Raw genomic sequence first — 16439 nt, 5'->3', positions numbered from 1 at the left:
ATATTAACAACATTTAAAAGGTACTTGGACAGGTACATGGATAGGAAAGGTTTAGAGGGATAGAGGCCAAATGTGGGCAAATGAGACTAGCTTAGATGGGAATCTTGGTCGGCATGGACCAGTTGGGCCGAAGGGCCCACTTCTGTGCTGTATGACTCTATCTATACATGAAAGACCTGCCAACCATCTATACATTGTTGACAGTGAGGAGGATAGTCTTGGCTAAGAGGATAATAAAGATCAGCTGATAAGTTGGGTGGAGCTTTGCCAGTTGGAACTTAAGCCTGTTAAGTGCAAGGTGATGTGTTTTTACAAGTATAATTAGGGTAGGACGTACACTATGAATGGTAGGGCCCTAAAGAGTACTGAGGAACAGAAGGATCTTGGTGCACGCCTTTGGATCCTTAAGAGTGACAGGACAGGCAGGTAAGCTGGTGTAGAAGGCAGCATAGGGGATGCTGGCCGTCAATAGCTTGGGCCTAGAATACATGAGCATGCAGGTCATGGTACAACTTTATAAAACTTCAGGTTAGGCTACAGCTGGAAAACTGTGTGCACTTCCGTTCGCCACGGTAAAGGAAGGACATGAGAGCATTGTAGTGGAGGTTTACCAGGATGTTGCCGGGAAGGGACCTTTCACTTGTGAGGAGAGATTGGATGGGGTGGGTTTGTTTTCCTTGGAGTGGAGGAGGCCAAGGGGGACCTGATGGGCATATAGAAAATTATGAGGGGCATAGATAGGTGGATGGTGAGAAACCTGTCCCAAGAGCAAAGAAGTCTAAAACCAGAGAGCATAAGTCTAAGGTGAGGACTAAAAGGTTTATAGGGGATCAGAGGAAGTTTTTTTTTTCACCTTTTGGGTGGCTGCAATCTGTAACACACAGCCTGAGAAAATGGTGGAGGAAGATACTCTACGAACATTTGAAAAGTATCTGGACAAACACGAGAATCACCAAGACAAAGAAGGTTACAAACCAAGTGCTAGTAAGATGGGTACTTGATGGTTGGCACGGACCTGGTGGACCGAAGGGTCTGTTCCTGCGCTGTGTGACTCAACGACACTAGATAAATCCACAGGTTGGAGGCTATGTGCATTACACAGATAATATGGGCAGAAGCAGGCCATTCAGCCCTTCACCCTTCAATACAATGACAGCTGCTCACCAAATTCAGTACCTTGTTCCAGCTTCCTCCCCATGTCTTTTGATTCCTCCAGCCCTAAAAAAAATCTAACTCCTTCTTGAATATACTAAATGATTTGACTTCAACTGGTTTCTGTGGTAAGAAATTGCACAGGTTCACTACATTCCGCATCCCTCCTCATTGCTTCCACGGGCAGAATATTCCTATTGCTTCCAACCGCATCCTGTCACAAACCTTCACCACACTGTCATCCAGATGCCATCACAAACTACTGCCAACTTGCAGGCCTGACAGTGAAGTCTGTCACATAATCAGAAGGCTCAGTGTTGCAAATAAATAAATGCCATGGCAATCCAGGAGATCTCATTATTATTACTGGAAACGTTATGACTACAAGTCTGTGTTTAGAGTGAAGTACTCTCCATTAGAGCTTAATCTAGCAGGAAAGATGCGACAGGGTGCTGAGGCTGGTATAGCCGCTGCCTCACAGCTCTGGCAACCCGGGTTCAATCCTGACCCTGGATGCTGTTTGTGTGGAACTTGCACGTTCTCCCTGTGACTGCATGGGTTTCCCCCAGGTGCTCTGGTTTCCTCCCGCATCCCAAAAACATGTGGGCTGGTAAGATAATTGGTCACTGCAAATTGCCCCAAGTGTAGGTGAGTCATAGAATTGAAGGAAAGTTAGTGGGAGACTGGGATTGCTGTGTGAGCTGGCATAGACTCAATGGGCTGAATGTCCTTCCATGTCTTAAGGAAGTATGGATGTTATAGAGGGTCAGGTGAGGTTACTTCACTTTGCAGCTGTCTCCCCCCATGGTGTACAGAGGGTCTGTTCAAGCCCGGCTCAGCCTGAGATTCAGCTGAGCTCAATCTCAGCTCCTTTATAAAGAAGGCAAAGGGGCACTCTCTGGGTCAAAGGGATCTGCAGCTGGCAACTTCTCACATTTTTCATCCTCTCCCAACTAAACTGCACCCAAAAACCACTCCTTGTTACAGCCAGTGATGTGGAAGGTGACCACCGAACACTGGTACAATTTCCCTGTCACCTCCTACCATAGATTTCAGCTCCAAAGTGTTTATTTTAAATCAACTCTGTAAGTTCTCACTTGTTCTTGTCTGATCAACATTCATGACCTGAAGAGTTGTGGCACATTTTGTTCAAGAAAATATCCCTTAGAAACGGAGTGTGATTTGACAGATAAGTGGAGTTACTGTACCAGGAGAGGACTCCAGCTATCACAGGCAAAACCACACAAGATCAAAGAGAATCCAAAGCAAAAGATGCTGCACTCAGGGTTACACCAGCTACCTAGCTTAATGCTCTTTGCATAAGCAGTTCCCTCTCTCAAAGCGAGGATGGAAAACAGGGACTGCTTCTGAAATGTCTCTGTTATCTGTCTATCCTATTTTTTACTAACTTGACAACCATTCTTATTTATAGATGCTACTTTGACAGCAACAAAAACACATTCAGAGGCAGGTAGAATAAATAATATCAGCTGTACTCATCCTGACCTTCCATAGAGATGACTCTGTTACAGCTCATGCCCCATTAGTGTCAAGTATCGGTACTAGGTAAAAACTGGACACTTAAATAACATAGCTGTAAGTGTCTCTCCAGTCTCCAATAGCTTTGGGACATTTCCATTAGACCTTTGGAAGCTCTAAAGATTAATTTACTCTGTTAATCTGTCGGCTAAGAGGCAGGGTGCTGGTTTTGGTAGCTACCTCATTACTGGGTTAGAAAGTTATGAATTCAGAAGTCCCAAGAATTCTCTTTGCCAATATTTATAGCCCAGTCAATAATAATACTAAAAGAAAACAATCTGGTCATTTATTTCACTGTTGTTTCTCGGACTGCAATGCACAAACTGACGGTTGTGTTTCCAAACAATAAAGGGTATTACGCTTCGCAAGTGCCTTTATTCTCTAAATAGGACTTGGTTCTATCTTCCTTAAAATATTTTTCCTATTTTCTTAGAGCATGGAAGGAGGCCAGGTGTTCCATCAAATCTATGCTAGCTCTCAGCTTCATTTCAGTGGCCTCACGCCTCTATTTATTTCCCTGTAACTATTCTCCCTCACATGTCCATCCACTCCTCCCGAATCTCCTCCCACCTTTCTACTCTAATTTACAGCAGCTGATTAAATTACCAGCACATTTTTGGAATATATGCTGTCCCTCCACTGGGAGGGTCAGTCTGGATTATGAACTCAATTGCTGGACTGTGACTCTAGGGTAGAAAGGACTTCCATTCCTTACCAATACAGTGGTATCACAAACATAGCGCTGGCCACGTTCTTAGCGGTACACCATACTGGCCAGTCCCGGCTTACGTTCATCTCTTCTGGGACTTGGCCTGTGGCATTCTAACTCAGAAGTAACCACCATTAATGAAAGGAGTAAACCTTCTTCTGTCGAAATTTCATAAATAAATATGATCCTGCTTTTAAAACTGAAAATAAAAGACATCTGTACAAAATTACCCAACAGAAATCTGAAACCTGCCTTCCAAGCCAGTTCTCATTTCTCTTGGTCTGGTTCATATGACCACTTAGTTTGAACCCCTTTTTGAGAACACCAAGTGGCCGAACTTGGCTTTGAAAGGGAACAACAGGCCATAGCAAAATCTGCTGCCAATTTTACTCCTGACCTGATTTTCTTGACCAATTTGGTTTTAGTCTATTTGACCAAGGCCAACCTCACACCTTAAGTGGGACAAATTGGGCCTTGTTTCATTGTCCAGACAGAAAATAGCAGCAGAAGCATCCAACGTCGGTCCCATGACTTAATGGCATTGTAATAATGTGATTCTGGGCTTGCACATCCACCTAAAAGGGGCATTGTGCTGTCTCAGATAACAGAGTGTCAAAAACCCGTGGATGATGTCAGGTGATCAATCTGAAACATTAACCTTGCTTCGCTCTCCACAGATGCTGCTCGAGCTGCTGAGTGCTTTCAGCATTGCTTTTATACTCGTCGATAGGACTTTTCAAGAAATTTGACAATGCCAGTAGAGCTGCCCTTTCCGTCTTTCATAATGTTGCAGCTTTCCTAGTGGATCCTAGGAAGGCTGAGTGCACGGGGGGTGGAATGCAACTTGACGTCTCTCCTGCTTAGGTGGAGCAGGCAGCTCCTGCCTGCATTTCCCTGCTGATCCTAAGTAACACAAACTACTCCTGTCATTTTCCATTCAGCCTTCCAATCACACTGTAGGAGAATGGATTTAAACATTAGCAGGTGCCCCACTTCTCCAAGGCAGAATGCTCGATGTCCCAACATCCAATATGCAATGATGTTCCAACTGCACCCACTTTCGTCCCATCCCTCACCTGGAAGTAGTATCAGGGCCAATGTGTCTGCAACACCTCTACGGATGGAAGCCATTTCCCCAAAAATAGCACATACACAGCTAGTTTGCTTTCTTTTCTAAGCACTGGGAATATAGAGCTTATCATTTCTTAACATAATTGACAATACATCAAAATAAAGGGTATATTGACACCATGCAGGGAGCCAGTGCATCAGTGGCATTATAGTTTATAATTTGCACAAACTGAGCTTGCATTTACATTCTACAAAAGCAAATATCAAAACAGCACATAGATTTCTGCCCCACACACTCCTCCCACCCTGCAACTAGAAGCAAAGAAATTCCTGACATTTGATTTACTTTTGTACATTCCTGTATCAATGATTTAAATCATCAAAGGTACAACACATATAAATAATTATAAATGCATAGCTGCATGTTCTGAGTTAGCAGGCTCGTGGGTCAAGGACGTTTCCACTGATTTTTTAAGCAAAAAACTCACTCTTACAGCGTAGGATTAAGGCCACATGGATTAGCATTTAGAAGAAACAAATCTTAATATACAACTCAAGTTAGAAGGAAACGCAAGAAATTGGCTCAAATTTCCAGCAGCCGCATAGTTTATTCTGGTTTTGGTTCAAATCAATGTGACATCCATCAACTGAATGAGCTCTTCAAATTGTCCCTCCTGTCAATTAAAGGGGGCGGGGCGAGCTCTTCCTGTCAACAACATTTCAAAATGTTAAACTGCTGCTCTGAATTACAATCATCTATGATTGCTGTGATTCAAGTTTTTTTTTAAAAGTACATGTTTGCAAAAACATTGAGTGTTAATGTTATAATTGGCCTTGGAAGAGCTTACTAAGTTTGTCAAGACTACAATACATAATTAAACATAATAATTACACATAAAATAATAATATATAAAGATGTTTAACCATTAAATGTACTAATTAAATATCTTTAACAGCCTGAGTGGTGACTACACAGCCTGCTGAAACACTTTACAATAGCTTACTGACAGAACTACCTATATTTTGCTTAAATGACTTCACTAATTTCCAGAAGTCCAAACATAGCTAATTTTGCTAGGCTAAGACTGAGCACTAAATGAATAAGATTTGAATGAAAATGACAAGAGTTAGAGGTTTTTTTAAAATTTTAGTGTAGCGGCTGCTACCGCGATGTGAAAACAAGACACTAAGCGAAGGGTTTCAGAGCAAGAACTGGTTTATTTTCCCACCTTGCGCGGGCCTTTTAAGAGAGACTGTTCCCGCCCACTTCAAACGGCAATGACGTATACACTACGTCATCAAACCTTTCCCGCGCACGGGTTCTCCCTGTCGCTCGGGGAAGACGAAGGCCCAACGCCATCTTGGGCCTCACCGTTCCGACAATGCGCAACCCGACTGCCGAGCTGGTTCACTTGCTCGGACGGTGAGTCGCTACATTAGCCTTAAATAAGCAAAACCTAATAAGAAATCTAAATAGATCATAGACCCCACTAACATCTCCATATGATTTGATAAGTTACCAAAATTCAATACATTGTATTGACAGTCAATATGAAAATTTCTTTCTGAATGACTCCTGTCGTTATTTCTCTGTGAGTAGGTGCATTAGTGACCAGTACGTACTTACATCAACTTGAGTTCCTTCAATCTGATGGGCATTACAGTTGAATGCTCGTTCCAGTCATGAGCCCACCATGGTAAACTTCATGGGCGCCATTGACCAAGGTCATGAAGACATGACACCTGGGCCCAAAGATGGTCCAGGGGTTCAGGAAGGTTGGGGGCAGAGAAAGAATGGCAGTTACAGGCCAAGATCTGGGTCTTAGGGTGAGGTCAGCAAGCAAGTGGATAGGGGCCAGGAGCAAAGAGATCTTCCTGAATAAGAGAACAGACTAGAGGTGCCAAATGGCCTTCCACTGCTTCCATTTCTTATGTTCTTAAACTATGGTACGAATAGGCATTTTAAAAAAAAAGGTAAGTTCCAACTAAGAAACTTTGACATCCAAAGACCCAAATTTGTCATTAGTTGCTTCTTGTTATTTCAGCTCTTGTTAACAGATGTCTAAAGAGACCAGAATTATGAAATAATTGCAGGTTTACTTCAATTTTCAGTTCCAAATGTTCAAGACTGTCCAAATTGCAGCAAAGTGTCTACTTTTCTGCATTACAAATATCACAGAAACCCTGATTAAAATGACAGTCCCATTATAATCATAAATAGAGATTGATCAGAAAGAATAGCGATAATAAGCAGACTCCCCCTCATGGAACAAAAAGAAATCCAACTTGATGAAAGCTACAAAGGAAAAAGATGTGAGAGTGGGCCCATTCTGTGGAGCATTCAACAGAAAACTTTCAACTCCCCTGATATTTATCTGCAAAACCTGCTGCAGCATCCCAGTAAAACAAACAAATCTCACCTTTTGATATGTAACACAGCCAGAATATCATCTCATTTTCTGCAACAAGTTCTCTGATAACTAGGAGCATCTACCAGCTGATTTGTAGAAGCTGAGTACACTGGGTTGGGAGCCTTACTTTTTCCAAAGGAGACTCGATAATTATAGTCAGAACCAGCAATGCAAAATGTCCCCAATACTTTTAAGTATTGCAAGTTATTAAGAAGACAAATAATACGTCAGATTTTATTGCAACAGAATTTGAATACTAAAGACATCTTACTCTAGTTATGTGGAGACCTGCTGAGACTGCAATAAACAAAAACATATTGGAAACACTCAGCAAGTCAGCATTTTCTGATTTATTTCAGATTTTCAGCATCTGCAGGATTTTCTTTATATTTTCATTTCCTGATAAGCCTGCAACTACAATATCCTGTACTGATTCTTACCTAACAAAGGATACCCTTCTGAGGACAGGCAAAGCAACAATGGTTTACCAAACTGGGGCAGGTCCAACAACACTGGATTATGGAGACTGGCCCTGTGCCCTCATTAGTTACAAGGAATGGGAGGTAATCTCACTGAAACAGGCAAAGATGTAGCAGGGCTTGGCAGGGTAGATGGAGGATGGCCAGAATCAGGGATCACAGTCTCAAAATAAGTGGTTGACCATTTAGGACTGAGGTGACTTCTTCACCAGACGGTAGTAAATCTTTGCAATTTTCTACAGAACAGCAGTGTGGAGGCTCAGTCACTGAGTATATTCAATCCAGAAAATGATAGGCTTTTGGATATTAAGAGCATCAAGGGATATGAAGTCAGTGCAGGAAAGTAGCGCTGAATAAAAGATCAGCCATGATCTTGCTGTATATTCAGTACAGCAGGCATAAGAGGTTGAATGGCCTACTCCAGCTGACATTATGTTTTTATTTTTGCAGTGCTTTCTTTCTTGGTATTGGGTTATTATTGTCACTCGTACCGAGGTACAGTGAAAAACTTGTCTTACAAACCGATCGTACAGGTCAATTCATTACACAGTGCAGTTACATTGAGTTAGTACAGAGTGCATTGATGTAGTACAGGTAAAAACAATAACAGTACAGAGTAAAGTGTCACAGCTACAGAGAAAGTGCAGTGCAATAAGATGCAAGGTCACAACAAGGTAGATCGTGAAGTCATAGTCCATCCCATTGTTCAATAATCTTATCACAGTGGGGTAGAAGCTGTCCTTAAGTCTGGTGGTACGTGCCCTCAGGCTCCTGTATCTTCTACCGATGGAAGAGGAGAGAAGAGAGAATGTCCTGGGTGGGTGGGGTCGAGAAAATAGTTTCATTTACAAGTGAATATTTGTACCATTTCAAAATCATCTTTAAGTTGCCAGGGGCAGATGTTCCTCAGCAGTTTGCACTATGTAGTATGACAGATAGCAGCGACCACACACTGGACTCTGCTTACTAAATTCACTTCCACTGATGCCTCTAACCATTGCACGTTTAGCACAACTCATCAAACACGAACATCTGTCATGATCCATTGCTGACTTCCCCCAGCAGTCAATGAGAGACCTGCAGGATTCAATGGCCAAGCATTCACGGTGCTGTGGCCTACTCTTTACTGCCATGTTTTCATGGTCAGAGTATCTTCATGCATCCTTTTGTGACAATTTCAGTGCCTTGTTTGTGTGCTGCCACCTGACGCTGACTTGCCTTGGTTGCCTTCGGTGAAAGTGAGCCAGAGTGGAAGTGGTGCTCCCAATTTCACTGCCATAATGTTGGGTCATAAGATCAACATTAGGGCAGGGCAGCTGGTAGAGGTGCTGCCTCACAGCTCCAGTGAGCCAGGTTTATTCCTGACCTTTGCATGCTCTGCTTGCGGCTGGGTGGGTTTCTTCCCTCATCCCAAAGACGTGGGGAGTTGGTAGGTTAAACTGACCACCGTCAATTGCCCGTAGTGTGTAGGTCAATGGTAGGATCTGAGGTGGGGGGTGGGGGGAGTTGATGGGAATGTTGGGAGAATAAAAATGGGTTAGGGTAAGATTAGTGTAAAATTGGGTGCTTGATGGTTGGTATGGACTTGGTGGGTGGAAGGGCCTACTTCGGTGCTGTATCTCTCCATGACTTTGAGCTTAGCCTGAGGGCCGATCCCCGAGTCACTCACAGAGTCTGGAAAAGTTAACTGTCTTTGGCAATTCTGCAGGAGGCTGGACTAGGAGCTCTTTAACAGCAGTAACAGCAGTCCCCAACCTAAAGGGTGTGATTACCAACAGTGATGATGGGTTGGGGGGGGGGGGGGTCTATTCTTGGGCTGGAGCTGCCTAAATAAGTCCCATTTTCACTTCAAGGTTGGTTGGCCCTTTGCGCTGAGCTGCAGGCAAGGTGGGGCAGGACAGTGTGCATCTCATCCTGGTGGTAGGTCATAGGAACTCACAGACAAGTTGAACCTATTCCCATACAAGGCCAATGTTATTGTCTGCACCATTTTGGGTCACGCATCAGTTCTTCCACTCAGCTACCAATTGAGTAATCTAAACACACGAGCCTTCACCAAAGTTACCATGGCATGTCAAGATAAACGGGCTATAATGCTCATAAATCACTGATGTACCTCTCACAGTACTTTACACTCAATGCTGCACCAGTGGGCAACCATGTGGAATGCCACTATGTATGAAAGTGGGCTGCTGATCTTGGACTATTTTTAACAATTACTTTGTTAACATGATATCTATGCCATCAGTGCCCCAAGCTACTTGCCTTGTCCAACTCCTAATAGAAGACACTCTTTAGTCACGAGCTTGGCAAAATACCAGGAGAAAATTTTGGAGCTTAAAGATCATGAGATGCAGCTTATAAAAATAGGGTGTTATTTAATGTTGTTATAGATTACTGCGATCTACAAGATACTGCACAAGAACATGAATGTTTTAAACTAACCCTGACTCTCAATCCAATGGCACCCCCTGTTGATGGCAAAATATGGCATAGGTAAGGAATCTTGTTGGACTGACGAGAAACACAATCAATTAAAAACTATTGAAAGGATTTCAGGTTCAAGAGGGCAACATTGAAATCTTATGATATGATAAAGCAGTTGAATAATGTCAGGAAGCTTTGGGATGGAAGCACTCTTTACTCCACCTCCTCCCTCAACACTCAAGTTATCCCCTTTCAAGCACACATACAACTCCATCCTGAATGTTGCTATTGAAGCTTAGTTGCACCCGCACGTCCATCTTGGCGCAATATAAAGTGGTAAAAAGGCTCCCACATATGGAGCCCGGTGAATGGGAATGTGAAGGAAGTCTGGATGTTTGGATCGAGGAACACTCAGGAGGGGCTGGGCCAAAACTCCATGCAGTGCTCCACATAAGATAGCCTGCAAAACTATTCTCATTCTACCCACTGCCCTCCTCCCCTTTCTCTGCCACCTAGACTAACATGGTTTCTCTTTCTCGGTTCAGATGAAGAGTTTTTGACCTGAAACATTAACAGTCACTCTCTGCTGCCTGGTCTGCTGAGTGTTTCCAACATTTAAGGTTTTTATTGCAATCTTGCTTTGGTATTGTGCAGTTCAGTGACTCTCCAATTGAGGAACAGCACATCAGGTCAGATGTATTGCACACCTGAATGAATTGTGTCACATGCATTATAAAGCAATCCCATGGTACATCCTTGATTCAAAATGGATAGCAAGGTGCCAGTTTGAAAGGGGAACTTGCAGTTACCTTCAGGATGTCCCAAGACACTTCAAAGCCAATGATTCACTCTTGAAATGCAGTCACTGTGATGCAGTTTGCAGACAAAGTGGATAAAATTAACAGGAGGCTATAAGATAGATGGCAGATTGGTCTCCCGTTATTGACTACCACTTGCCCTCCACACCACTGAAGTCAACGATAGTGCATAAAATACCATAAGACATAGAAGCAGAATTAGGCCACTCGGCCCATCGAGTCTGCTCTGCCATTTGATCATGGCCCATTCCTCTGCCTTCTCCCCATAACCTTTGACACCCTTGCTAATCAAGAACCTATCAACCTCTGCTTTAAATATACCCAATGACTTGGCCTCCACAGCCGTCTGTGGCAATGAATTACACAGATTCACCACCCTCTGGCTAAAGCAATTCCTCCTCATCTCTGTTCTAAAGGAACGTCCTTCTATTCTGAGGCTGTGCCCTCTGGTCCTAGACTCTCCTGTTAATGGAAACATCCTCTCCATGTCCACTCTATCCAGGCCTTTCAATGTTTGGTAGGTTTCAATGAGATTCCTCCTCATCCTTCTGAACTCCAGTGAGTACCAGCCAATCAATGCTTTCTTGCAGTGCACTCTGGCCATGGGGAAAGTTTGTCACCAAGTTTAGTTCACATGAGAGTCATGGGTTTCCCCATACATTCTTCTGAATGGGGAAACCTTGTTAAGGAACGACGTACACTCCTGAGGAACATTGCAAAGGCCAGCACCCCCTGCACCAACCTCCATAAGAAAATTCCAAACATCCAAAAGGAAACTTTCTGCTGTTAAAGCAGAAAGCACTTTTTATTTATTGGAGCATAACAGCAGAACTAAGGTGCCTAAGGCCCAACAAAGAGATAAAAACACTGAAGCTTGATGGTGTGCAGGCAGAAGCCTGATCTCAGAATTTTAGAGCACTGGTTTAATGTTTAATACAGTACATTCAGCCCATCACGTTTATGCCATCCCTATGGGAGAACTATCCAAGCTGGAACAATTCCCCTATCTTTTCTCTCAACACTGCAAATTTTCCCCTTTTAAGCATACATACAATTCCCCCCGAATGTTGCTCTTGAACCAGCTTCCTCCACCCTTTCAGACAGTGAATTCCAGGTTGTAATAACCAGCTGTGTAAAAGTAATTACTCTACCCCAAAAAAATTCTGGAAATCTGAAATAAAAACAGAAAATACCGTAAATACTCAGCAGGTCTGGTAATATCTGTGGAAGGAGAAGCAGAGTTAAGATCTCAGGACAGTGATCTTTACCAGAAGTGATGACCTAGTAACTAAGGAAGGTGAGTAACCAGAGGTTTGGACTGACAACCCAGAGACTCGAGTTCAAATCCCACCAAGGTACCTTCGGAACTTTAACTCAGTAATTTTTGTTTTAAGAAGCTACTCTTTGTAATGATGACCATTATCATAAAAATCCATTTGGTTCACTAATGTCCTTGAGAGGAGGAAATTTGCCATCCTTACCCAGTCTGGCCTACATGTGACTCCAGACTTGGAGATGGCTCACAAATTACTCATTTCGGAGGAAATTAGAGATGAGAGGAATTAATATAAAAATTCTTCACGTTCAGCACCATTCAACCCATTGTCAAGTTGGAAAGGTGAATGAATGACTGTTATGAAGAGTTGAAATCCAAAAGAAGATTGCTAAAAAAAATGTATTGGAACTTTTGCAGGGTGGATCTCAGGTGGCAAGCAACAGGGGATCCATTTGTAATGTGCTGAAAGTTCTCTGTGGTTGGCTGATTAAACTCAGGATGTACCCCTGCACACATGCAGGGGCCATTCAGCTTTGACTCAACTGGCCTGCTCCTAAGTCCCCTTGATTCAGGCAAGCAGGGTGTTTCTCTGCAGAAGGGAACAACCCACAGCTTTAACCAGCTGGACTTCCCAATGGGTTGGTGATTGATATAGGAACACAGCTCACCCAAGAGAATATCTAAAAAAAACCGACATATACAGTAATCTACTGAAACTCTACAGCACCATCATTCTATACTTATTGTTGGGCATCTCAGAGAGCAGTCTCAGTGGAAGCAGATACAACACACATCTCTCTTGCTACCATTTATAGCACTGGAAGTTGTTCCTACAGTGTAAAGAGATGGAAGGCGTCTAATAAAGGAAAGTGGGAAATGATTATCTGACAAGCAACAGACTTTCACCTTTAACATCCAGAAACACAGCAGAAATATAACAGCTGCTCATTCCCTTCGGGGAAAGGAATGCTATTGCAGTTTGGTATGACATTGATCGATTGTTCCTTCCTAAATTGCCACGGCACCTTGGCCTAAAGATCGCCGCAATCAATATTGAGGTGGACCGACAGCAGTCAAAGGCCAACAGGCCCTCTGAAGAACAAGCTCACATCTTAAAACCCTCAAGTGCACAGCTAAATTTAGCCAGCTAAATAGGTTGCATGTTAATCATGCTGCAAAGGTAAATGAAAGTTCGCAAAAGAACAAACAGGCACATAGGTGTGTCGCAACAAATTTGAAAGAAAGTTACAAGATAAGGGGCTGGTTATTTAAAATGGAAACTTCCTCTCGCAGAGGGTGATGAATCTCTGGAATTCTCTACCCACAAGGGTTCTGTAGACTAGATCATCAGAAGTATTTAAGGTGGACATAGATAAATATTTGAAAGATCAGGGAATGGAGAAGTGGCACAGAAGAGCTGAGGCCAGGGTAGATCAGCCATGAGCATATGGAAAGGCAGGGCAGGCTTGAGGGGCCAAGTGGCCAACTCATGCTCCTATTTTCTTGTGTTGTTATGTCCTCTCATTCCCTCCTGTGGCCCCTTGTTCTTTTTCTTTCCATCACTGACCCCCCACCACCCCCATCCCCCTCTCCCCAAGTTCCCACTTTCCTCATTCCCTCTTCACCCTCCTCGTTTCCTCATCCTAATTTGCCTTTCCTTCATTCCCAATTTCAGTGTGCATCCCCCTATCACTTGTTGCCCAGGTCAATGTCACCCTCTTTCCAAGTCTCTCTGTGGGTGATCTGCCTGCTAAAATCTTCACTGACTGACGGCAGAGGAGAGGCTTTGCACTATTTTTCCAAAGATTCACCACCCTCTGTAGGATATTGTTCCCACGCACCTCCTTGTTGAATGACAGTCCCCTAACCTTGCAACGTTGTCCTCTTGTTCAAGAATCTCCCACCAGTGGAAACATCTCAACATCTACTCTGTCATGCCCCCTCAGAATCCCATATATTTCAATAATATCATCCCTCTTCTAAACTCAACAGAACATGGATCTAATTTCTTTAGCCACTTATGATAGGACAAACCTCTCATCCCAGGAGTTAGCCTAGTGAATCTCCTTTGGACTGCCTCCGAAGCCAGTATAGAATGTGATAGTTTAAAAAAAAGGAGGAAAATACTATGACAGAGCGCAATCCATATTTTAAGTAATATTGTGATACACGCACACCTTAAGTCACGCCGACAAGCCAGCTTTCAAAATGACTTTGAAATCAAATAGCTGTAGATGCTGGAAACCTGAAATAAAAGTTGAAAATACTGGAAATGCTCAGCAGTTTCAGGCAGCATCTGGGAAAAAGAGAAACAGATAAAGTTTCAGATTGGAGGCCCTTCAACGTTCAAAATGGTGTGCATGGTTTGGAGACACAAGAGACTGCAGATGCTGGAATATGGAGCAAAAAAAAACACAAAGCTGCCGAAGGGAACTCAGCAGGTCAGGCAGCATAAGATAAGATCTTTATTAGTCACGTGTACATCAAAACACACAGTGAAATGCATCTTTTGCGTAGAGTGTTCTGGGGGCAGCCCGCAAGTGTCGCCACGCTTCCGGCGCCAACATAGCATACCCACAGCTTCCTAACCCGTACGTCTTTGGAATGTGGGAGGAAACCGGAGCACCCGGAGGAAACCCACGGAGACACAGGGAAAACGTACATCTGTGGAGGCGAAGGGATAGTTGACGTTTTGAGTCAAGACCCTGCATCAGGACTCTGAGGAAGGACACGTGGCTGTAGTAGCGAGTCTTGGTAAGAACGTTGTCTTTATGGCCCAGTGTGCAACATGGTTAAGACGCTTAAATCCTTTGCAAAAATGTGGGCATCAAGCAGACTGAATAAACAAATGCTCAAAGTAATAGGTCTCAGAGGAGCAACGGGAATCACAGAGGGGGAGCAATGGGAGAGGGTCTCACAGACCTCCACAGATTTCACAGTGGAGGAGCAAAATGGAGACAAAAGAGTCTGCAGGTGCTGGGATCTGGAGCAAAAAAAAACCAATCCGTCCTGCACAGTTAGTTGTGGGCACGATAAGTAATGTTCATTTTATCTACATGAAACTCTTTACCAATAAAGAATTTCTTTTCCCACTTCCTAGGTAATGCAGTCATAGCACACAAGAATAACAATTAACTTTTAATTCTCATTTATTGACAGGGCTGATTTTCATCTCATTGTGAACTGTGGTGATTTTCACTACTTAATCCAATTGGAAATCAACACACCAAAAGCTTGTAATGATCACTCCAGTGTTCGCAATCGACTGACTCAGCGATAGGAAGGATGGGTGCAGTGCCAAACCAACATTTAACAGAAGTCCAGAATGCTGGGGTGCCCACCCTGCATCCAAGTTAAGGACAGTACAGTGGCACAGCTAGTGGAGCTACTGCCTCTCAGCCCCAGCGACCCAGGTTCAATCCTGACCTCCGCCGCAATCTGTGGAGTTTGCATGTTCTCCCTGTGACCATGTGGGTTTCCTCCAAGTGCTCTGGTTTCCTCCCACACCCCTAAAACGTGCGGGTTGGGTAGGTTAACTGGCCCAATGTAAATTGGTCCTAGCATGTCAGTGAGTGATAAAATCTGAGGGGAATTGATAGGAATGTAGAGAGAATAGGTTACAGGGAAAATTAGTGTTTGAAATAGGATTGGCATGGACTTGGGCTGAAATTTCTTCCTTCCATGTCAACTCCATGTGAAATTGTACAAAAGAGGCTGCAGATGCTGGAATCTGGAGCAACAAACAATCTGCTGAAGGAACAGCAGGTCGAGCAGCATCTATGGGAGGAAAGGAATTGTTGACATTTCAGGTTGAAACCCTGCATCAGGATGAGAGTTAATTTTATTTTATTTATTGGGAACTGTGGAGGCTATAAGCACTGAACTCACAGCAGATCTTTATGGCCTAGGGTGCGAAATGGCTTAGAAATTAGATCCTTTGCAAAAAAAAAAATGTGGGCAGCAAGCAGACTGGGTGAACAAGTACTCAAATTAACAGGTCTCAGCCATCCACACTAGACAAGTACATGAGAGAAAAAGGAATAGAAACATGTAATGATGGTGTGAGTTGAAGTTGGGTAAGAGTCTCTTATGGAACACTAGTGCTGGCACAGACCTGTTGGGCCAAATGTCCTTTTACTGTGCTGCAAATTCAGTGTAGTTTTAGGCAGCGTGAAAAGGCTGTTTGTTCTATATCTAGAACCACAGTACAAATCTGCCAAGAGCTTGGTGACTTTTCAGCAGCAAGGATGTACTTAACCCTTTCTTTCCCACTCTCCTTCCTATAATAATTGAGCTACCAGAGCACCTTTGGCATCACTTTATCACAACCTTCAGCCTTCGCCTTCAAACCACCTTGAACCTTCCCCTTCAAACCACCTTGAACCTTCCCCTTGGTTCTGGTACATGTCAATTGACCAGTGGGATGCCAAAACCCACCAGAATTGCTTCAGCCCAACAGTACAGCAGAAATGGCACCGAATGCAGGTACAGTTTGCAAGACTGCTGACAAATGACAGGAAGGAAAATCTGTGTCCAAACTGACCGTTCGAAATCTCT

At 43.4% G+C, this 16439-nt stretch overlaps 1 protein-coding gene across 2 annotated transcripts in view; it reads right to left on the bottom strand.

Annotated features, from left to right (window-relative positions):
- Positions 1-16439, bottom strand: part of dtd1 (D-aminoacyl-tRNA deacylase 1) — a 132347-nt gene that overhangs the window by 82722 nt on the left and 33186 nt on the right. The window contains exon 5 of one of the 2 annotated variants that reach the window (XM_052012474.1): positions 7581-8174. The exons of the other annotated variant lie outside the window; for it this stretch is intronic. Within the exon in view, the coding sequence (XP_051868434.1) occupies positions 8142-8174 (33 nt within the window). The 3' untranslated portion in view covers positions 7581-8141. Of the gene's footprint in view, positions 1-7580; positions 8175-16439 lie in introns of those variants that run through there. 2 annotated transcript variants of the gene reach the window in all.

The sequence above is a fragment of the Pristis pectinata genome, chromosome 3, assembly GCF_009764475.1.
Source record: "Pristis pectinata isolate sPriPec2 chromosome 3, sPriPec2.1.pri, whole genome shotgun sequence".
In the NCBI taxonomy this organism is placed as follows: domain Eukaryota; kingdom Metazoa; phylum Chordata; class Chondrichthyes; order Rhinopristiformes; family Pristidae; genus Pristis; species Pristis pectinata.
Note: the sequence above shows the minus strand (reverse complement) of the source record. Positions and strands in the feature narration are given on the sequence as shown.